Source organism: Myodes glareolus, chromosome 11 (genome assembly GCF_982192425.1).
Source record: "Myodes glareolus chromosome 11, mMyoGla1.1, whole genome shotgun sequence".
Taxonomy (NCBI): Eukaryota; Metazoa; Chordata; class Mammalia; order Rodentia; family Cricetidae; genus Myodes; species Myodes glareolus.
Genome location: NC_142036.1, coordinates 28,242,372 through 28,266,756, shown reverse-complemented (window position 1 = coordinate 28,266,756; position 24,385 = coordinate 28,242,372). Strand labels below are relative to the sequence as shown.

The window sequence follows — 24,385 nt, the reverse complement described above, 5'->3', positions numbered from 1 at the left end:
AATCAGTGTGTTTGATATGGCTTTAAGTTACCTAGGAGACATAACTGTGCAAGCACACAGATTGCATTTGCCTAGTAACAATTAGTAAAGATTTTTGCAGTTTGCTTATACTAAATATCTCTTGTCTTCCAATTCTAATTTTAAAATAAGTTGGTTTGGTTTGGTTGTTTTGTGACAGGGTTTCTCTATGTAGCCCTGGCTGTTCTTTAGACCAAACTCAGGGATCTGCCTGCCTTTGCCACCCAAGTGCTGTGATTAAGTGTGCACCACCTCAACTGGCTTCAAAATAATCCAAAAACATTCCAGAATTGCTAAATTAACATATTTCATAAGATAGAAAAATGATGTCTTAATATCCAAATACCAGTCAAATTAGCTCACTTGGGTTGTTAGGGTAAAATGACAACTCTAAGCTGGAAGAATATTTATTAAAAGGTAAATCACAAAAGTTCTCCCCTATCAGTCACAGGAAGCAGTAGGGTACAAACTGAGTCCTGAAAAATGTCCCAGGAGTCCTGTTGAGTAACAATAGAGATATGGAGAGGTGAAGAAAAGCCTTGAGATTTCTTTTATAAAAAGGGGTTTACAGTGGAAAACACCCATTTTTGACAGACCCAGACCCAGGGTAGCTACTATGAAAATTAGTTTAAGCACAAAGAAAAGATCAAGAAAGGGTTAAAGGCCCCAGAGACCATTCAGTAGAAGGTAAAGTAAGTAAAGTCTCCTGCTGCCATGCCTGCCAAACCTGAGTTCAGTCCCCAGAATCCACATGGTGGAAGGAGAGGACCAGCTTCTACAAGTTGCCCTCTGACCACCACTTGTTCACCCTGTAGTATGTGCATGCCCACATATATACACAGCAAATCTTTCAAAAAAAAAAAAGGTTTTGGTTAATTTGAATTCTGGGAAATAGTTATTTAGTATTGCCTGAATGAATGAACTGGGAAAGCAAGGAGAAGCTCTGGGGAGGAAGGCCACAGCTGACCTGTGAAGCCTTGCTAGGATTAAGCAAAGGTATTTTAACCTTGGTTTTCAAACTTCTAGATGGCTGCCGGCTCTCATATTAATGGCACAAACCAGTTCTCAGTAAAGCAGTTTACTGCACACGTCTAGTAGTTGGTATCATAAGATAGGTAATGTTCATTAGGATTTTTTATTTAGCAAGAAGAATTTCAACATAACCACACCAGCATACAACTTATATAACATGCATAATTGCTAGAGGTGTAGCTCAAGGAATAGAGCCTTTGCCTCAAAGGCATCAGGTCATGGGTATCCTCCATACTGCAAAAATAAATTAGGAATTACCTGTCAGGACCTATTCTGGATGTATGGGCAAGTTTGTGTTTTTTAAAGTTTATGCTGGTCATTGTAAAAATCAACTAGAAAATTTATTTCATCTGTTGACTAACCTGATGTCATGGATTGCACATCGTCTGTCTCTCTTCTTTCCCCATATTTTCAGAGAACTCACAAGTAATATAATAAATTCTCCGTTTTTCATTCCAATAGCCACCATGTCCCCTTCAGGGCTATAACACACTGTCCGGGCAGCATGTCCCAAATTTACTTTGTTTAGCATCTTCTGCATAAGAAGCAAGAGTCACAGGAAACATTTACAGTTGAAACCAATTTTCCTCAAACCTCAATATCAAGCTAAAGTTAGCAGTTGAGGATTTGCACTTCTTAAAAGCTGTAACCTCTCATTAAAAAACTGTTTATACCTACTTTATCAGCAATATCCCAGAGTCTCACTGTCCCATCTTCTGCAGCAGAAAGGAAAAAATCCCTGGAAGGATGTGTTGCTAGTCCCCATATTGGCCCATCCACATGACCATTAACTAAAATGTTACATGCTGCATTTTTCTCTCCAACTTCAATTATTTCAGCATTCCTTGTCCCAACTAATATCTTGCCCTGAAACACAGAGGGACCAATCCACTTAATGCAATACAACAGTTACATGCTTTGAACTAATCTAGTTGCAAAGTAATCATTAGCTCATACAAACGTTTCTCTTCCTAGGGACACACAATGGCAACATCCCTGGGCTACTGCATGGCAGAGTCTGTGCTAGAGACAACTTCTCTCTACGGTGATATATCTGTACTCTTTAATATTCAGAGTTTTGGCTTTGACTATCATAATATTAGGACCCTCTGGATGGGAAAAAATGCACTGAGACACAAAAAGAACTAGAATTCATTTTTTAGTTGAAAAGTAAACTGCTAGGTTTGGTGGCATACACCTGTAATACCAGCACATGGTAGGCTGAGGCATGATGACTGCAAGCTCCAGGTCAGCCTGGACTACACAGCAGAACTTGTCTCAGCAGAAGAATGTTTAAAGTAAACTTAGCTAGGATTTAAGTATACAGACAGGACAGCACATGCATTTGATTTATAGCACACAGTGCAAGTGCATAACAGTTTTCACAGAAATGGATGAGATTTTGTTTCTTGGGGGGGGTGGTTCTATTTTGTTTCGTTTTGTTTTTTGTTTTTTTTTTTAAAGATTTATTTATTTATTATGTGTATAGCATTCCTTCCATGTGTGCTCGCATTTCCAGAAGGGGCGCCAGGTCTCATTATAGATGACTGTGAGTCACCATGTGGTTGCTGAGAATTGAACTCAGGACCTCTGGAAGAGCAGTCAGTCAGTGCTCTTAACCACTGAGCCATCTCTCCAGCCCTGTTTTTTGGTTTTTTGAGACAAGGTTTCTCTGTGTAACTGTCCTGGCTGTCCTGGAACCAGCTCTCGTAGACCAGGCTGGCCTCAAACTCACCTAGATCCACCTGCGTCTGCCTTCCGAGTACTGGGCTTAAAGGTGTGCGCCACCACTGCCCGATATGGTTTTGTTATTTTTAAAGGAAACAGAATAGGGGAAATTAAAGTTGAAAGAGAAAGAAGACCCTCACTCAGGTATTTGATTTGTTTTGTTGTTGTTGTTTTGTTGTTTTTTTTGCTGAATGAAAATCAATAAACAGAAAACAACCCCCCACCCCAAACATTCTGGAAGACTTTATTTTTTGTTTGTTTGTTTGTTTGTTATTTCGGTTTTTTGAAACAGGGTTTCTCTGTGTAGTCCTGGCTGTCCTGGAACTCACTCTGTAGACCAGGCTGGCCTCAAACTCAGAGCTCTACGTGTCTCTGCCTCCTGAATGCTGGGGTTAAAGGCAGTGCCCAGCTAGTAAGACTTTCTAAAAAATAAATCCCTTTTTCTGAGAGCTGAGTTGGGTGTGTTGGTGCACATCTGTAATTCCAGCACTCAGGAGGTCGAGGCAAGACCACAACATAGGTGATCTTTGAGTTTAACTTCATCAGCATTCATCCCTCATTCATAAACCTAAGCCACCTTAAAATCTCATTTACAAAGGGAATTTCTTTAAGATAAGTAAACCAGCTTATTTTAAATTTTAATTTGTAAATTTTAATTTTAAAACTTTGCTTAAGGGACTAGAAATACAGTTTAGATTAGCACTTAAGAGCAGTAGCTGCTCTTGCTGAGGAAATGGGTTAGATTCCACAGCTCATAATGATCTATAGTTTCCAGGGATATGATGCCCACTTCTGGCTTTGGTGGGCACCAGGCACACACAAAGTACACAGATACACATGTAAGAACACCCATACACACAGAACAAACATATCTTAAAACAACAAGCTTTGTTTAACCTTGAACATAGCTGCAACCTTTGGGCAACATATCGTAAAAACTCCCAAATCCGAAGAGCTCTCATGCCCGGCTAAACCCCTTCTCCACTTCATTCACACTGGCTTGCCCAGACATTCCTTTCTTCATTACATGTCAAGACCCTAGCCATATGTGGATAGAGGTCCCTAAGAGAGGAACTCCTCGGGGTATGGCCAGTAGCATGGGGAAATGCTGTTGCTGGAGACACATGGAAAGAGCTGCTCTAATAAAAACGAGTCAGTGGTGAGGATTTTCAACCTATCTTACCATAAGTCAATCAGAAGATTCAAGACAATACCAAGGTTTAAAGAAAACTCGCTTAGACACAAGTTTTCTGTATTAGTAAACAGTGGACATAACAGCACCCTATAAATCAAGTATAGGTTATTAAGTTACAAAGTACAGGGATCACAGCACAGTTGCATCACACTGGCTCAAGGAACACCTTACTTTGCCTCTGCACACAGACCGGACACAATCTGTGACTTGTCCTGTCTCAAGCCTGAAGGCCCGACATCGCCTCAGTTCCTGGTCCCACAGTTTAACTGCACCTCCTTCCTTTGACCTAGGTAAATAAAAACAAAACTCAAATAAGTGTTTATAATTGACTACTACAATAATTTTCATTTTAAACAGAATATTTTAAACACCCTATTTATAACTTGTAGTATTCTAAATTATCAGTCAAGTTAAGGATACATACTGTATCTCAGTCAAAATGTGCTTCCAATTTGGTAAACTTCATTTTGTGAAATATTTTTATCTGACACAAGCATAATTTTATTTAGTCCACTTTATAATAAATTTCTCATAGTAGTTCTCCATTAAGAAAATGCAGAAAAGAGGACTGTTTTGTTTTCCAAGATTGTGTGTGTGCACACATACCATGGTATGCATCTGCAGGTCAGAGAACAACTTTGGAATCTGTTCTCCCTTTCCACCTTTACCTGGGAATTAAACTCATCCCCAGGCACGTATGGCAAATGTCTTAACCTGCTAAGCCATCACACCAGCCCCACAAGATTTTTTTTTGCGGGGGGGGGGGGATTGAGACAGGGTTTCTCTGTGTAACAGCCCTGGTTTTCCTGGAACTCACTCTGTAGACCAGGCTGGCCTCACAGAGATCCACCTGCCTCTTGTCTCCTGGGTGCTGGGATTTAAGGTATATGCCACACGCCTAGTTCACAAAACAATTTCTAACATTAGAAAGATAGCCGAAATGCAAAACAAGAAAGAGCATTATGGATGTTGTGCCACAGGATTTACTTTTAAAGGCCCAAAGGGCAGCACATTTATTAAATATCCTACAATTATTAAAATATCATGTTATACCAGGTCATTAGTAAAGGTGTGCAAAATGAGGTGGTATGGAAAATACAAGTATTTGGAGTAATATACAAAGGATAAAATAGAGCCATTTATGGATTTTTCTTTTGAAAAAAAAACTGAAAAATAATTCCTTCATTTTGCCTTAGGAGAAAACACACCTTCCCATTAAAGAAACAGCAGACCTATGTGCTCAGTAGGTAACTGTAGCGAAAGAACTGTGTACTTTGTAGTTACTGTATGTCACTTTTTAATTTCCAGATGACTACACTGGTGGCAAATGACTTTTATCTGTTTTTTTTTTAGGGGGTAGAGGGGAAGGGAGCAAGTGGTTTGAGGCAGTCTCATTGCCTCCCTGAGGCAGCTATCTATGTAGAGAGGTTGGCCTCAGTGAACTCAGAGAGATATGCCTGCCACTGTTGCCACTGTGCTGGGATTAAAGACATGTATCATTATACCCCGCTTTAATTTGATTTTTTAGAAGACTTATCATAATTTTTTAAATTATGTGCATACATATCTGTGGGGGGGGTCTATGCATGTATGAGTGTAGGTGCTCTCAGAGTCCAGAAGAGGGCCCTGGATCCTTGGAAGCTGGAGTTACAGGTAGTTCGGAGCTGCCCAGCATGAGTGCTATGCTGAACTCAGGTCTTCTGCAAGAGCTGTACATGCTAATAACTGCTGAGGCATCTCTCCAGACCCTTGATCCTATTTTATTTATTTATTTATTTGCTTTTTGGTGTCTGTTTGTGTTCCTGTGCATGGATGTATGTGGTCACAGACTTCTATACATTTCCACCACCAGGTGTCAGTCCTTGCCTTTCCACCATGTCTCAGATAGGCTTTCTTTGAAGTTGATCCAAACAAGCTGGATGGGCTTCTCCCCGTGGGAAAGTGCCAGGATTACAAGTGTTTGTGCTCCTTGGTCTGGCTTCTCCGGGTTTTCTGTGGGTTCTGGGTTGGTTCTCAGGTGATCAGGCACATAGTGTAAGCACTTTTACTCACTGAACCCTCAACTCAGCCCAGAAATCAATTTTAAATATCTGGTTACTGTTTGGATATTTGAAAGTAATGCAGACAAAGGTCTCTGCTCACGCTTATGGCTGAGGTCGTGTAAGAACAATTTCAGAAGGGGCTGGAGAGATGGCTCTGGGGTTAAGAGCACTGCCTGCTCTTCCAAAGGTCCTGAGTTCAATTCCCAGCAACCACATGGTGGCTTGCAACCATTTGTAATGGGATCTGGTGCCCTCTTCTGGCCTGCAGGCATATACACAGACAGAATATTGTATACATAATAAATGAATAATAATAATAATAATAATAATAATAATAATAATAAAGAATGATTTCAGAAGCTGTCTCCTCTTTCACTACCATGACTCTGAGCCTCACAGGGTGTAGAAGGAGCAGTGGGCCGCTTCCCGCCGCCTGCCTCCCAGCTAGCTTTAACCCTGAAATAATTACATGGAAACTGTATTCTTTTAAACACTGCTTGGCCCATTATCTGTAGCCTCTTATTAGCTAACTCTTACATATTGATCTAACCCATTTTTAATAATCTGTGTAGCACCACGAGGTGGTGGCTTACCAGGAGGATTCTAACCTGCAGCTGTCTCGGAAAGGAGAGTCATGGTGACTGCCTGCCTCTGTTTTCTTTCTCCCACAATTCTGTTCTGTCTACTCCACCCACCTAAGGGCTGGCCTATCAAAAAGGCCAAGGCAGTTTCTTTATTAACCAATGAAAGTAACACATAGACAGTTAACACTCCTCCATCAACAGGGAGGGAGGCAATAGGGAATGAAGATGTAACTTGGCTTCTAGAGTAAAGGTTTCTCTTCATGTCCTGTCAGCAATACTGATGCGGGCACACAAGGACTAGGGACATCATTCTTAATCAAAAGCACAGCTGCCTTTGGCCATCTCAGACAAGTAGCACTCTGGCTGCAGTTCAGCTTTATCTAAGATGGCACAGTGGGTAATGAGACTCCAAGCAAATGACCTGAGTTTGACCCCTGGAATGCACATGGTAGAAGGAAAAAACCCTTTTCCACATGTTGTCCTCTGATTTCTACACATGTCCTGGGCATATACTTCCCTCCACCCACTATGCACAAAATAAATTAAAAAATCAGTGAAAACTAAAATGTAAAAAAAAAACACTATTTAAGACAAGATTTAAGAGAACCCAAAAATCACACATAACTAGCAACAAAGGAGAAGTAAATGAGCAATTAATCTGTGCAGCCTAGAGGAGACCAGAACACCCAACTTAGGCCTTGGGTAGATCACAAATGCACACACAGTCAGGAAGGGTATGAAAGAGGACTCACGGCCTTTCCTTGCCACCAGTCACAATCAGCCCGTCTCGCAGGGTGGTATACATGGCAAACACAGGCCCATTGTGCGCTCTGGCCACCACTCTACACAATATGTGATCTTTCCACACACAGACATCACCACTGATGGTACCTGTAAACGTCAAGTTATTCTGAAAAGGAGTGGGGAAGGGGGGAGACAAACTCATCAAAAGTTCAAAAAGAGGTCGAACAGATGTCATCCTCTATGTGAGCCGAATGCTAGTTCACCTGCTTTGACAAAGCACATGCAAAGTGGAGTGGGCAACACTGGACCCAGGAGAGGGGGTTGAGTGACGCTTAGTTAGTTCCCTTAGGACCTTTTCCTTTCCTAAATCTGTCCTTTGTTAGTGGGACGAGCCTTGGATAAATCTTTCCTAAAATACTATAACTCCAGCTGACACTTTTCTTTGAGTCAGGGCCCTCCAGCGGTCCAAGAGCTAATCCAAAGGTCACTAAACACTAAGAACGAAAACAAGGGGTGGTTAGGAATAAGGAGTGAAAAATAATGAGTTTGCTAAAGAATTTTGTCACAGACAATAAACCTATTATCAAAGCGAAGAGCTCACTAACTCCTGCAGATCTAGGAAAGTCACTACTTGGTGCCTCTCTGCAGTTAGAGCACACTTCAGCTATGGACACCAGCATTCCTCTCCTTTTCTCTGTCCAGTCTCCAACATGGAGTCATCATGTGACATTTGAAAAATTATTAAACTGAACATAAAGCTATTCTGTGAGAAAATATCCTGGTCACACTACTGCTTCATACATTAAAAAGCTATTTTTCTCCTGTAATAGCTGTTAAGTTTATTATTTACTTTTTATTTATTTATTTATTTCACCAAGAATGGGCACTTGGCTACAAAGTAACTTTATGAATAAAGGAAGTTCATCTACAGACATGGACAGATCAAGTGCCAGGATCATTTCAATAGGGGTTTCCTTCTAGAAACAAATGGCTACTCTTATATTAAGAATGAACAAAAGGTTCTATTTGTTTGATATTGTTAGTCATTTTTTAAAAAATATTTAAGTGTATTCAACTGTTCTAAACTTGTAACTTTCTTTCTTAAAATGTATATTTCACATTTTTTTTTAAAAAAATCTACTTCATTTTCTGTGGAATTTTAAGAGAATTTGAAAAGTCTAGCCAGGGCAGGGTATTAAAGGAGAAGAAGTGGTTATAAACTACTACAGACCCAGGTGGATGGAATGAGAGACAGCAAGAGACTCTTGGACACTCCACTGAGGGCAGGGACTGTGTTCTCTGGCCTCAGCTCCCTGCTCCTCTGGATCAGACACTGGCCCTGGAGTATTTCCAACTACAAGATGGACAGTGGTTCTGGTGACAGAAAGCGAAGGAAAGCAAAGTGCCCTGAAGACACTGAGCATGGCTTTCCTGGTTTCCTTTTCTTTTGCTATAACACACGGGAGGTGCACAAGGAAGCACGAGGACGGCTGAGATCGCAGCTGGTGGAGTGTGACAAGTACATGACCAATGAAGCTTGGAGGACGGGAATGTTCCAAGGGTGCACATGTTTGACAGCAACTATCTCATTCACTTTCTTGTTTAGTGTCATTCACTCCTTAATGTTTAAAAGGACTAGACCTTTTAAAGATGACATATCCTTGACCAGGATTTGCACTGACTAGTCAATAGTAATGTCGCTTATGAATATACGGCAAGAAAACTTCAAGCCAAGACACACCATCACACAGCATTTTAACAGACATACTGCACCAAATGCAACAGCAAGCATCGTCTGCATCCGGGCATCCTCCAGTGTGCTCAGAAGCCCCTTTTTGCTGAGAAGAGCCCTTCCTGCCAGGGTCCAGAATTTCACGTGCTTTATACCCACAGAGACAAACTGGGTATCTGAATCTGGTCGAAATTCTGCTACAAAAATACGTTGGTTGTGCCCAGCTCTGCTGGCAATTCTGGCCCCTGATACAGAAGACACAACAAAATTTCACAGGTTAGTATAAGAACTGAGCTAATTGCCAGGACTGAATAGTTTCCTCAAATCGCATAGCTAAGAACAAAACAAAACAAAACCCAAACACAAATGCTTGCAAGAAGGCCTTGACACTTGCTCTACTACTTAACAATCATATGACCTATAATCAATGGTACATACATCTTTACAAGTGACATATGTTTATGGGCTACTTTATGACAATTTATGGGCCATTTTAAGGACCATACCTTTTTCTATGTAGTTACATTAATTTCTCATATAAATTAAATGGTCTGTATAGAGTGTGTTGGAGAATTTATTCTATTGGTCTTCCATTCTCAATCCCAGGACTCTCAGGAGGTAAAGGCAATGAATTCCAAGCCAGCAGGACTATAAAGAGAGACCCTGTCTCAGAACAGAATGTGTGTGTGTGCATCTTTTCATGAGTAATGGATGTAGCTCAGAGTCAAGTCACCTATGTAGTATGTGCTGTGGGGAGGGGGGTATGTGTATAGGTATATGAATGTTTATGTGTGTATGTATGTGTGTGAATATAGGCATGTCTATGAGTGTATGCATGTATATGCATGCATGTGTGGGTATATGTATGCGTGTTTATATGTGCATGGGTGTGTGTATGAGTATATGTTATATATGTGTGTATGTGGGGAGCATGTGTGTGTCATATGGCTATGTTATATATATATGTGTGTTATGTATGTGTTATGTATGGTGTGTATCTGTGTTTGTAGGTATGTGTTATGTATGTGTGTTGTGTATGCATGCTTATGCATGTGTGTATTGTGTTTATATGTGTGTAGGTATGTGTTGTATATGTGTATGTTTCATGGGTAAGAGATGTGGTTCAGTAGCAGATTACCTATGTAGAATGTACCAGGATCTCAATACACTCTAGAATTTGATATGTAACCCTAGTAGGGTTTCAAATCACAGCAATCCTTTTGCCTCATCCTCCTGAGTGCTGGGATTAAAAGCAAGTGCCCCATGCCTTACAATTTTCATTTTTTACTAAAATATCTCAGAACTAATCAAATCATTAGCAAAAACACAGTTTCTACTGAAAAGAAATCATTGCAAATCATTTTTTAATACTAACTGGTTTCATTATCTCATGTTTTGTGAGCTTATGTCCTCACTGGGGTTTCTTAAGGGCGCACATATAGCGCTACCAACTGTGTGCTATACGTTTTGGTCCTACAATCCCCAACTTAAGGCAAACGCTAAAAGGGAGCATTCATACAGTTCTAGTATTCTTGTGAGCTTTCGTTGGCTTGTTTTGGTTTGTGTATGTGTTGTTTTGGTTTGGTTTTTAAATCACACAAACGAAAAGAATCCTACCTTCCTGCCATCTCCAAATGGTAATGGTGTGCTCTGGGTCCAGCCCCACAGACAGCAGTAGCTTCCCAGTAGCACTGAAGCTGACGGAGCACACACCCTTTGAATGGGAGCATCTTAGTATAGACAATGTCTGCTTGTTCACTGCATCCCAGATGTGCACAGATGGGGCTGTAGCTGAACAAAGACAAAACCCAAGTGTTATGACCATTGTCAAGTCACCACTTCAGAAGCCAGAATACACATACCTAAACATGGAACTATGTACATAAGAGGAATGTAGTTTATAATAGCTCAAAACTGAAGCTAAATTTTAAAAAGAAAATAAAAAGGAGGGGAAAGGAAAGAAAGGTAAAAATACAGAATCCTTCAGGATATATGGTAAGTTGTACTTTCAAAAAAAACCAGCATCTCCCAATTAAAAAAATGGGGTGCTGATCTGAACAGAGAATTCTCAACAGAAGAACTTCGAATGGCCAAAAGACACTTAAGGTCATGCTCAACATCCTTAGCGATTAGGGAAATGCAAATCAAAACAACTATGAGATACCATTTTACACCGGTCAGATTAGCTAAAGTCAAAAACACCAATGATAACCTATGCTGGAGAGGATGGGGAGAGAGGGGAACTCTCATTCATTGTTGGTGGGAATGCAAACTTGTGCAGCCACTGTGGAAATCAGTGTGGCGGTTTCTCAGGAAACTGGGAGTCAACCTCCCTCAAGACCCAGCAATTCCACTCTTGGGAATATACCCAAGAGATGCCCTATCATACCACAAAAGCATTTGTTCAACTATGTTCATAGCAGCACTATTTGTAATAGCCAGAACCTTTGGAAACAACTTAGGTGCCCCTCAATAGAAGAATGGTTAAAAAAGGTGTGGAACATATATACATTAGAGTTTTACTCAGCGGTAAAAAACAATGACATCTTGAATTTTGCATGCAAATGGATGGACATAGAAAACGCTTTACTGAGTGAGATAAGCCAGACCCAAAAAGAGGAATATGGTATGTATTCACTCATAAGTGGATTCTAGCCATAATTAAAGGTCTTTGAGCCTATTATTCGTGAACCTATAGAAGCTAAATAAGAAAGTGAACCTGAAGAAAATCATGTAGTTATCCGCCTGGAGATTGGAAATAGACAAGAGTGCCAGGTAACCTCAGGTGCATGGGGGGATGGGGGGTTGTTGGAAGGGGAGAGGGTTAGAGAGAAGGGAGTAGGGGAGGAATGGGGAAAGCTCGGGGGACTGGGATGGGGGGAGGGAGGAAGGATGGATATGGGATCAGGGAAGTATATATCTCAACTAAGGGAGCCATTTTAGGGTTTACAAGAGACTTGATTCTAGAGGGGTTACCAGGTCCAAGGAGAGATCCCCAGATTGTTCTCTGGACAGAGGAGAGGGTGCCTGAACCGACCTTGGCACACAACCATACTGATGAATATTTTGCATTTCACCATAGAACCCTCATCTGGCGATGAATGGAGATAGAGACAGAGACCCACATTGGAACACTGAACTTAACTCCCTAGGTCCAAACGAGAAGCAGAAGGAAAGAGAACGTGAGCAAAGGCAAGAGCAGAGAGAACCTTCATCCGGCGATGGATGGCGATACAGACAGAGACCCACATTGGAACACCGGACTGAGCCCCCCAAGGTTCAAATGAGGAGCAGAAGGAGGAAGAAAATGAAAAATGAAATCAGCCCGCGAAGGGTGCCATCACCCACTGATACAAGGGGACTGATCTAATGAGAGTTCACCAAGGCCAGTTGGACTGGGACTGAACGAGCATGTGATCCAACCAGATTCTCTGAATGTGGCCAGATTCTCGGAAAGTGGCTGGCCCGGAGTCTTTCTGAAAAGCCATTGACAATGACACTGGGACTTGTTTCCTCTGCATATACTGGATTTTTGGGATCCAGTCTGTTTGGATACTCACCTTCCTGGACCTGGAGGGAGGGGGGAGGAACTTGAACTTCCCACAGGGCAGGAAACCCTGACTGCTCTTTGGGATGGAGAGGAAGGAGGAGAGGGAGTGGGGGGAGTAGGAGGGTGTTGGGAGGAGGGGCGGAAATGGAAACTTTTATAATTTAATAAACTTTGAATAAAAAAACAGCATTTAGGGAAAAAATCAGAACAATACGAAACAGCTCATCAAACAAAGTGTGTCTGAGAACAGTAGGCAGCGGTCAGTGAGAACATGGCAAAGCTCTGGAGTGGAAAAAATGTTTTACATTTTTTTCAGTCTTCATAGAAGTTATATTGAAACTGAAACATTTAACACAGTACATATGCTACATACAAGTAAACATTCAATATTGATATCCTCTGAAAGCAATGCAAAGCACATGCAACTGACAGGCAGCTAATGGCAAAACAGCTGGACAAATCCCACGGAAAAATAAACTAAATAGATGGGAATCTGGGAATGATTACACACCCTGAAAGACTTTTTAAAAACACTACTTCTTAATAGATTATCATCTACAACAGTCAAGCTTGCAGTCATGTTGGTTACATTTTCTAGATATATAAAGATATATTTCAATTAGATAAGTATTTTTCAGATCTTTCAGAGACCTTTACAATATGGCATTTAAAATATTTTAATAACTTAGGACATTTCGTGACAATGAGACAGGTCTGCTTCTGGCAGCACCAATTACTTCAAGAGGAAGATTTGCATTGAAGGGGCTCCTAATGGAGTGTGCAAGCCCTTTGGGCAAGAAATTGGTCTTGCCTGGACTGTTTGACTGGATATGAAAGACCTGCAGAGAAATGACTGCTGAATTTGCCTAAAGGTAAGATGATCCTACGAGGTTCCTGCCTCATGAAAGAGTATGTAAAACATTCTACAGGATACAGAAGAAAATGAATGAACTGTCTTTGAAATTTTCTGCTTCATAGAAAAGTCTGATGGATTCAACAGGTCTGTAGGCTGACGATGGATGCCCCAATGGTACAGTAAAACTTTGGGTGACTGTCCCGGCAGTGAGATGTCTCTGTCAATTCCAAAGTTTTGGAAGTTGCTTACAATGTACTTCCTATTTAGTTAGGTAATATTATATCCTTCTGGAGTCTTTGATGAAGTTGAATAATTTATAGTTATAGTTTTCCTTACTTATAATAAAAGATAAAGTAGATATAAAAAAATAAAAACACCACTTCACTGGAAAAAACAAAACCATTAATATTAAAAGGTATATTATTTATCCTTTTCTATATAAGTTCTTTTGCACCCCTTTCTGCTCCTCCTGGGAAATGAACCAAGGGCTCCATGCTTAGTGAACAAATGATTACCACTGAACTACATTCCAACCTGCTTCTCTTTATTATCTAAGCTATCATAGTTTTGTGTTTTCTTCTTTTCAAATTATAACCTAAAATTGAAGTTAATTCAGCAGCTAATTCAGTCTTAAAATCTAAGCATTCTTACTAAAACACTCAAAATACTAACACGCATTTTCTTCTAATTATAAACTGCAAAGATAGAAAAACATTAAAGGAGATAAGCTGCCTGGAATTATTTTACATAGGAGGAAATTCTGGCCTTTAGAAAACAAATTTCAATAAATTTGGACATTTTACAATATCTGCTATTTATAATGTACAAATGATAAATCTAAGAAACCTTCAAATAAAGCAGTTAAAATGTGTTAAAGTAGAGAGATGGACTGTAAAACTTTACAAGGATATATAAAAGTTTTACCAATAATAAAATTGAATACTTATATTTGAAAATGTTGGGGACTAGAATATATGTCAGTTGGTATAGTACTCGCTAGTATGTATAAAGCATAAATTTTGATTCCCCAGAACAACATAAATAACATGTCCAGCATATACCTATATTCCTAGGTCTCAGATGATGGGGACAAGAGAATGAGAAATCCAAAGTCATCCTCATAGATAAAAGGAGTTTGAAGCTAGCTTGGGATACATCCGCTCTTAAGAAAAAGAGGGAAAGAAGAAAGAAAAATTTGAGTATTGAACTGACTCCCTCACTCATTAAGAATCAAAGTAAAAGCCAGTGAGCAAGCCTGCAAGATTAGATGGCTCAGCAGGAAGAAGACCTGTCACCAAGCCCAAAGACTTGAGTTTGATCCCCAGGAGCACTGGCTCCCACAAGATGTCATCTGACCTCTGCATGCATGCAGAGCACACATCCAAATAAACAAATGAATGTAATTTTTAAATTTAAAAGTGAACTTACCCTGCAAATTGGTAAGTAATATAATATAAAATGACTTAAATCAAAAACATATATATGGCTAGGTGGTGGTAGGACATGCCTTTAATCCCAGTACTTAGGGGACAGAGACAAGCAGATCTTTGGAGTCTGAGGCCAGCCTGGTCTACAGAGAAAGTTGCAGGACATCCAGGGAAGTTACACAGGGAACCGTGTCTCAAAAAAAAAAATCCAATAAATAAGTAAATATATAAATAAATAAATGCAATAACTGCTATTACTATGGTATAGTTTTCTGGAAATGATAAACATTAGTATGCCTGTTTACAAAAGATTCCTCTGAGATATTCACAGACTATATTTGCCAGAATACAATGGGATAGACAACATATTTTTTTTCTTCTCGAGACAAGGTTTCTTAGTAGCTATGGCACCAGTCCTGAAACTCATTCTGTAGACCAGGCTGGCCTCGAACTCACAGAGATCTGTCTGCCTCTGCCTCCCGAGTGCTGAGGTTAAAGGTACGTGCTACCACCACCCAGTTAGACAATAAACTCTTAGTAAATTATCACTAAATGTACTACAAATTATAAAGCATTCTATCTGTCTAAAATTCAAATAGCAAGTCACTGTCAATTGAATTACCAAGCATGTGCATGTGTGATGCTGGAATCAAGTTCTGGGCCTTCTGGGTGCTAGGCAAGCACTGTACCACTGAGTCACATCCCCAGTACCTGCACTTCTAAAGACTTTATAGACAAAGAAGATGTAAGAAGCTGATAGCAGGGATGTAAAAACTGTACTCTGTTGTTATGGGACACTACCCATTTGGACTACTCTAAACTTACATTTGTAACAGTATTTAATTGCAATTTTATTTGTAATTTTTGGCATAAATAACTAATAAATTAATAACAATTAATTCATAAATAATAATTATGAGTAATATTATTTTATTGTTATATAGTGTTATGATTATTAATAATAATTAATAAATAATTAACAAATAATAAGCTTTGGCGTTCTGAGCTACTGGTGTCTTTTCCCATGTCTCTGTCCAGATCTTGAAGTATTTCCCTATAATTTTCTCCAACAGTGTTTTTAATGAATAAAAATGGGAATTTTTTATAACAAAACATTTCAGCTTCTAATAAATGAAAATGGGGATAGTTTTATAATATAAATTTTACACACACACAGTGTGTGTGTGTGTGTGTGTGTGTGTGTGTGTGTGTGTGTGTGTTTGTAGGGGAGAGATATAAGGTTCTCTGGTTAGTTACAGGCAGTTGTGAGCGGCATAACATGGGTGCTGAGAATTGAACTCAGGTCCTCTGCAAGAGCAATGTGTGCTCTTAGCCTTTGAGCCTTCTCTCCAGTCCCCTTTAACAATCTAAGAGTTTCAGGTCTCACATCAAGATCATCAACCCAGTTTTAATTGATTTTTGTACAGGACAAGACACACAAGACACATAGATCCACTTTAATTTCTACATGTGGATATCCAGTTTTCTAGTAGCATTTGTTGAATCTTTTTCAAAACAAGACACACACACACATGCACGCCCGCACACACAGATAGACACACAGACATGATAATTCAGACTTGTTGATGTATGTTTGTAATTCTAGCATTCAGGAAGCAGAGGTGGGAGAATTTCTATAGGTTTAAGGCCATGCCAGTATACATTAAGTTCCAGGCCAGTTGAGCAAGACTCTATCTCAAAACAACAGCAACAAGCAAGCAAACAAACAAACAAATAAAATCAAAACAAAGTAGTATGCTATGCAACAGGCTTCTATGTGGCACTGATAATCTGTGAATTCACCATTGTGCACACTGCTGAATGTCAGGTGCAGTCTGCTGTAAGCACTCCACTCTGATGACACGCAGCAGAGCACTGCTCTGCTCAATAAGATTTTATGTATGTATACAGAAGTTTGAATTCCCTGTAATTTTTATTATGAGTTTTCTGATTTTTCTCAAGTATTCAAATTAGTTTAAATAAGGAAACAAAATGAAGCTATCTTCAGCTCATGTGCTATAAAATCAAGTGCTGGGATAGATGTGGCCCAATGGTGATAATTACTACTCTTAAGTGTAGCCAAGGAGCAATGGCCTGGATTGCTGTGCTTTTTTTTTTTTTAGATTTATTTATTTATTATGTATTCAACATTCTGCCTCCATGTATGCCCGCACTCCAGAGGAGGGCGCCAGATCTCATTACAGATGGTTGTGAGCCACCATGTGGTTGCTAGGAATTGAACTCAGGACCTCTGGAAGAGCAGCCAGTGCTCTTTACCACTGAGCCATCTCTCCAGCCCCTGGATTGCTGTGCCTAACAGATTAATAGTGGACTAGTCCAAGCACAAAATCATACTGTATTCTAATGAGGGGAAGAAAACAGAAGTCTTTGGGGAATATTTTCATACTAAATTGCTAATGCTTATTGTGTTACATAAGTGAGAATATAGCTGAAAAGCCTAGTTATTATAATAAAAAACAATTGACATATAAAAACTATATTAATTAAACTGTTATCTTAAGTACATAAAGCCATAGTCCAATTAGTCACAAAAATTATTTTTAAACATTTAAATGATTTGTTGATGTAATGTGTTTAACAACAAAAATAGTTCATAAATTAATAGATTTTCTACTAGCTCTATGATGTTAGCAAGTTATTGACTACATGAAGAATTTGTGTGATAACTACATAATATGATGTAAGAAAATCTTCAGGATAGCTCCAGGCACACTTGAGAGGTCAAAACAGTTATGAGTATATATGCATGTGCGATTGTGTGTTTAGACAGGCAGGTATACACTTGTGTGTGGAGGCCTGTGGTTTCACTCTTCTGCAGGTACTATCCTGAGTACTATTTCTGAGACTGGAGCTTGCCAATTAGGTTATGTTTTCTGATGAGCAAGCCCCAGGGACCATCCTGCTGCTGAGATTCAAGTTTGCATGCCCCCATAACTGGTATTTTCACGTGGGTTCTTAAACTCAAGTACTCATGCTTGTGAGACAGGCATTTTACTGACTCAGTTATCTTTCCAGCCCTGAAACCATTGTTTAAAAATACTATTATATTTGAAGATAAAAAAATAATGGTATTTGTCATGACTATTCTATAAGACATATGTGGAGCAGTAAGATGTTCGGACTTTTAGGGGGAAATATGATATTTGTATGCACATTATTACTTATACTTTAGCAATTACTACTATATAATTAAAACAGAAAGTATTGGGTGGGATGGAGGATGGGTGGATATGGGAGCAGGGAAGTAAATATCTTAATTAAGGGAGCCATTTTAGGGTTTGCAAGAGACTCGACTGTAGAGGGGTTCCCAGGTCCAAGGAAAGGTCCCCAGATTGTTCCTTGGGCAGCAGTGGAAAGGGTGCCTGAACTGGCCTTATCCCATAGCCACACTGATGAATATCTTGCATATCACCATAGAACCTTCAGCTGGCGATGGATGGAGACAGAGACAGAGACCCACATTGGAGCACTGGACTTAGCTCCCAAGGTCCAAATGAGGAGCAGAAGGAGGGAGAACATGAGCAAGGAAGTCAGGACCACGAGGGGTGCATCCACCCACTGAGACGGTGGGACTGATCTAATAGGAGCTCACCAAGGCCAGCTGGACTGGGAGTGATGGAGCATGTGATCAAACTGGACACTCTAAATGTGACTGGAAATGAAGGCTAACTGAGAAGCCAAGGACAATAGCACTGGGTTTTGATTCTACTGCATGGACTGACTTTGTGGGTGCCTGGTTTGTTTGGATGCTCACCTTTATAGACCTGGATGGAGAGGGGAGGACCTTGGACTTCCCATGGGGCAGGGAACCCTGACTGCTCTTAGGACTAGAGAGGGAGGGAGAGATGGGGAGGAGGAGGGAAAAGGGAGGCGGGGAGGAGGTAGAAATTTTTAATAAATAAATAAACAGAAAGTATTCAAGTTTCCTTACCTGACATGTCTGCTGAATCACCTACAATAAAGAATCAGTTAAAAAAGTTATCCATGAATAATATAATAATAGTAAATTTGTAAAACACAATTATCATTTTGTTATTTAAATAACAAAATATCCTATACAAAATTGGGTTGTTACATCAAATTGAGTAGACTGAGAAAAGGTACTCGCTTTCGGTATCTACAAATGATCATTCATTCTTTCTTTGGACACATTTAATGATATACATAAAGTTCTAATCATAATAATTTGTAAAGTAATACTGATATGAACCTTTTTCAGTTTATAAAATGTATGCTTTGATGCATCTGTGCCTGAAGGAAAGAGTTATATCTGAGGAATGTGGTAACAAAGCTATTAAATAACCCAACAAGCAAAAGGGGTTCTTCATTATAACTAAAGACTTTCCATATGTGTTATACTGGACAAACAGCTGCCATCTTGGGGTATTTAGCTGTTCCCACTTGCAAAACACCACCACAGTTGTGTGTGACGATTGTTTGCATTCCCTCATAGAGGGACCATGAGGGAAGACCATGAGACTAGTCACTCCACACCACCCATCGTGTGCAACTGAGTACTGAATAGAACCAGGTGGGAAATCCAAGAAAGATACTCGGAAAAAGAAGACAGAGTCAGGGAGATGCCAGCAGTTGCCAGAGAAGCAAGATGTGAGGTAACAAACCACAAACCTCGTGTTAAAATATAAACTAGTAGAAATGGGGTAATTTAAGTTGTAAGAGTTAGTTAATAATAAACCTAAGCTAATGGACCAAACAGTTCATAACTAATATTAGCCTAAGCGTGGTTATTTGGAACTGGTGGGCAGGAGAGGAATCTCCAGTTACAACTGAGCCCTAACTGCATATGGAGTTAGCTCCTCATGGAGGAGCTACAATATCTAGGCTTGGGGAGACTAGGGACTGGGGCTCTATCTATGCAGCTATGGGAAAGCCATCATCCCTGCTGGATGAAGTCTCCTAAAGGGAATCCACACCTAAACTCTGTAAGTAATCCCAAGATTGTGGAGGCCTTTGATGGAGGAGGGTTATCTGTCTATTGTGTTATTTTCATTGGTCAATAAAGAGACTGCCTTGGCCCTTTGATAGGACAGAAAATTAGGTAGGCGGAGTAAACAGAATAGAATGCTGGGAGGAAGGGAAGTGAGGCAGACACCATGGAGCCAGCCACCAGGTCAGACATGCTGAATCTTTCCCGGTAAGCCACACCTCGTGGTGTGATACAGATTATTAGAAATGGGTTAATCAAGATGTGAGAGTTAGCCAGTAACTAATTCTCTAGAGATAATGGGCCAGGCAGTATTTAAATGAATACAACCTATGTGTTATTATTTCTGGGACTAAGCTAGCCATGCGGGAGCTGGGCAGGATGAAAAGCAGGCCTTCCCTGCAGCCCCTCACTACAGATGGCACCCACGTGGATAACTGCATCCACAGAAAGCCTGAGAAAGTTTGGGAAAGAATGGAGTAAAGCATGTTTTCTTGGTGGCAGCAATTTCTCGGGTCTGCTCTGCTTGCTAGAGGCAAGCAAGGCTTTCATTTAAGAGAGGCTTCCTGACTCAGCTTTAGCTGCAAAACTTTGTAGCTCATTAAGAGGTCCTGCCGCCAAACACTTAAATGGTATTGATGAAAAGCTGAACGCATGCTTTTCGGTTTTCAGTCGTAGCAGGAAAAACGCTGCACTGTTTTAAAATGCCGGTTTTCTGGGCTGTCCTGCCAGGACAAACTCTGACTCTTTCAGGCAGGCAGTCCGATTGAGTGTGGTCTGTGAGCAGAATGCTGCAGCTTGCTTGCTGGCAAGGACCTTGAAACGCCATAGAGTTGTGGCAGTGAACACAGCTCTGGCTGGTATCTCAGACGTGAGGCTGGAAAGCTAAAAAATGAGCTGGATCTAGCCGTCAAAGCCACGGCTCTCCATATTGATTAGTAAATTAAAGGCTTATGAAGTCAGAAAAGGAGAGATATACAGTAAAGAGAGATTCAAAGACGAAGAAAACCTCTAAATGGTTTATAGTGTGTTACAAATAAATGCAGGATAAAAGTTAAAGTTCTTAAAGTAAAAAGAGAGTAGTTATGTGTGGTGGTACACACCTTTAATCCCAATGCCCGGAAGGTAGAGGCATATTGACCTCTGTGACTTCAAGGGGTAGAGGTAGATTGACCTCTGTGACTTCAAGGTGTGGTAGCACACACCTTTAATCCCAATGCCTGGGAGGCAGAGACAGAAGGATCTCTGAGTTCAAGGTGTGGTAGCACACGCCTTTAATCCCAGCACTGGGGAGCAGAGACAGACAGATCTCTGTGAGTTCAAGGACAGCCTGGTCTACAGAGTTATTCCAGGACAAAGATATACAGAGAACCTGTGTCAAAAAGTAAAAGTAAAAATAAAAGAAATAGAGGTTAAAAATAAAGCTGCATAAAGATGAAAAATACACAGAGAATCTTGATACTGTATGTTATTATGCTCTCTTTGAATTGTTTGAATGCTGAGGAAGGAGCAACAGCTGCTAAAAGATATTTGTTTATAAATGCTGCTGAACTAATCCAAGATAGAGATGTTGAAAATACCTTGACTTCTGAATTTGGATCTAAGGATTTGATACTTTGGAAAGGAGGTTCTTCTTTTGTTTTCACAGAGGATGAGACCCTGTGGATTGCTTCTATCCCAATATGGTATGATAGACCACGCCCTCCTGAAAGGTTTCTGTGAACACCCTCAAAAAATTTCTTCACTCAACTGCCGACTGAGATGAACCTGGCAGACAGGTTATACCATGAAAGACCTGATTAACAGCGCCCCTATACAGCAGGAAGAAGTTTGGAGAGAAATAACTACGTCCATATTCCCAAATATTGTTCATAAATGTTCTTTTACATTTAAAGGGGGATATGATATAGATATGAATAATTTCATTGGTATGGATTTTAAGGTCAATTTTGTTATATGTATATATATTTCTGATCTTGATTGATGTATTGTGATTGTATAGTTCATTTAAAAATGCAATGTATAATTAAAAATATAGGTTGTTAATGGATAATCATTGATAATAGTCAAGCTTGTAGTAATGTTAGTTTGATTATCTAGATGTGCATAGATATATTTCAGATATGCATTCTTCATATCTTTCAAAGACTACAGAACATGGCATTTAATGTTTTAATAACTTAGGACTTTTCATGACAATGAGACATGTCTGCTCCTGGCAGCACCAATCTACTTCAAGAGGAAGATGGGCATCGAAGAGGCTCCTTATGGGGTTGGTTAGCCATTTGGGCAAGAAACTGCTCTTGCCTGGACTGTTGTATAAACTGGACACAGAGAACCCCCAGAGAGAGGACTGCTGAACTTGCCTAAAGGTGAGATGATCTTTCGAGGTTCTTGATTCATGAAAGAGTCTGCGAGACATTCTGCAGGACACAACAGATAGTGACTGAACTGCCTTTGAAATTTCCTGCTTCATGGAAATGTCTCTGGATATTATGGGCCTGAAGGCCGAAAATGGATGCCCCAACGATACAGAGGAACTTTGGGTGACTGTCCAGGCAGCGAGATGTCTCTGTCATTTCTAGAGTTTTGGAAGTTGCTTACTTCTTGTTTACTTAGGTAATATATCCTTCTGGAGTCTTTGGAGTTGAAGAATGGATAGTCATAGTTATAGTTTTCCATTATTATGATAAAGATATAGTTATAAATATTGTGACTGTAATTCTTGCTTGATAACTGTTTTGTTATGTGTAATTTTACTATGTTAAAATGAAAGCCTTTCTTTTTTGTTTAAACAGAAAAAGGAGAAATGATGGAGGAGGGTTATCTGTCTATTGTGTTATTTTCATTGGTCAATAAAGAGACTGCCTTGGCCCTTTGATAGGACAGAAAATTAGGTAGGCGGAGTAAACAGAATAGAATGCTGGGAAGAAGGGAAGTGAGGCAGACACCATGGAGCCAGCCACCAGGTCAGACATGCTGAATCTTTCCCGGTAAGCCACACCTCGTGGTGTGATACAGATTATTAGAAATGGGTTAATCAAGATGTGAGAGTTAGCCAGTAACTAATTCTCTAGAGATAATGGGCCAGGCAGTATTTAAATGAATACAACCTATGTGTTATTATTTCTGGGACTAAGCTAGCCATGCGGGAGCTGGGCAGGATGAAAAGCAGGCCTTCCCTGCAGCCCCTCACTACAGGCCTTAGAAGGAGGAAAAATGTTTATGACTCCTTCAGGAAAGAATTTTAGAAACAATATGCATAAAATAAAACTGTGAAAGCTTATGTTCATATTTATGGTGTAATGTCTATGAGCAAAGTTTTAAAGAGTAGCGATGTGTATCAAGAAAGAGAGTAGTGGAAAGTTATATACCCACTGAAGAGACATGACAGTTTCACACATCAATCAAGTCTTATACCCACCTATGTGAAATAATGACTTCAAGAATAAAATGATAACACAGGCATATAAGTATCTTTATAAGGAATATGAGGAAAGAGTGAATAAAGTATTTTGAGTTTGCCATTTTTAGTTCTGAACATAATCTAATAATCACCAACTGGTAAAAAAGACTTGATACTTGTTACACGAAGAAAAGCTGATAGAATGGGGGTGTTTGTCTTAGAGGTCATTTGTCATTGGATAGTCTGAGATAAGACAATGTATTATACATAAAAGCTGGAACATTATAGCCTAAATGATTATACTAATTTAGGTACATTCCTCTGATGACCTGGAAAGACTGGTATACATCTGGAAGTCACTGGAGTTTTGGGATATAGAACACTGCCTTCTCTCCTCAGCAGACAGGTACATCCCACATCACAAGGGACCGTGGAAGCACTTATATGAGGCTGCTATGGGATGAAATGTTTGTGTTACTGCAAAACTCCTATGATGTCATGCTAATTTCAACTACAGTGTTAAAGGGTAGGATCTTTGGGAGGAATTAGGTCAAGTGAGTGGAGTCCCACAATGAAGATCAACATAAGAAAAGATGATAGATTAATAAGGAAGATAATATAGATATAACAAGGCCATCTGTAACATAGGGAGATGGCCTTTATTACAACCCAATCATGCTGGTACCTTTAGTGTCCAATTTCCAAAATGGTGAGAAAAGTATTGCTTGCTTGCTTGCTTGCTTGCTTGCTTGCCTGCTTGCTTGCTTGTTTTAAAAGCACCTCATTCATGTATTTGTTCTAGTAGCCAAAACTGACTAAGATGTATCCCAGAATGGAATCCCCCAATCCAGTGAAAGCTAATCACCCCCTAAACTTCCTTTATGAATATACATACTGGGTGTACAATGTGCTACTGGATGAACGGACTCTGAAAAGAGGCTCAGGCAAGCCCAAACGTAGGTTCAGAACTATTGAGTAGGAGGCTGTCACTAATTTCCAAATGCTAGGATTACAGGTTTATCACCAGACCTGGTCCATAATCTATCCATATAACAAGCTGGTGTCCCACACATAATTGTAACCCGAGTTCTAAGTAGGGCGGAGA

The 24,385-nt window shown here is 39.9% G+C and overlaps 1 protein-coding gene across 2 annotated transcripts in view; it reads right to left on the bottom strand.

The window, feature by feature from the left end:
- Positions 1 to 24,385, bottom strand: part of Eml5 (EMAP like 5) — a 140,891-nt gene that overhangs the window by 5,790 nt on the left and 110,716 nt on the right. Inside the window, exons 32-38 of one of the 2 annotated variants that reach the window (XM_087911580.1) lie at positions 18,861 to 18,881; positions 10,693 to 10,866; positions 9,112 to 9,320; positions 7,352 to 7,509; positions 4,145 to 4,259; positions 1,729 to 1,917; positions 1,413 to 1,585 (exon numbers count right to left, since the gene is read on the bottom strand). In XM_087911580.1, coding sequence (XP_087767706.1) covers positions 1,413 to 1,585; positions 1,729 to 1,917; positions 4,145 to 4,259; positions 7,352 to 7,509; positions 9,112 to 9,320; positions 10,693 to 10,866; positions 18,861 to 18,881 — 1,039 coding nt within the window. Of the gene's footprint in view, positions 1 to 1,412; positions 1,586 to 1,728; positions 1,918 to 4,144; positions 4,260 to 7,351; positions 7,510 to 9,111; positions 9,321 to 10,692; positions 10,867 to 18,860; positions 18,882 to 24,385 lie in introns of those variants that run through there. The other variant, XM_087911581.1, reaches the window with a different exon arrangement.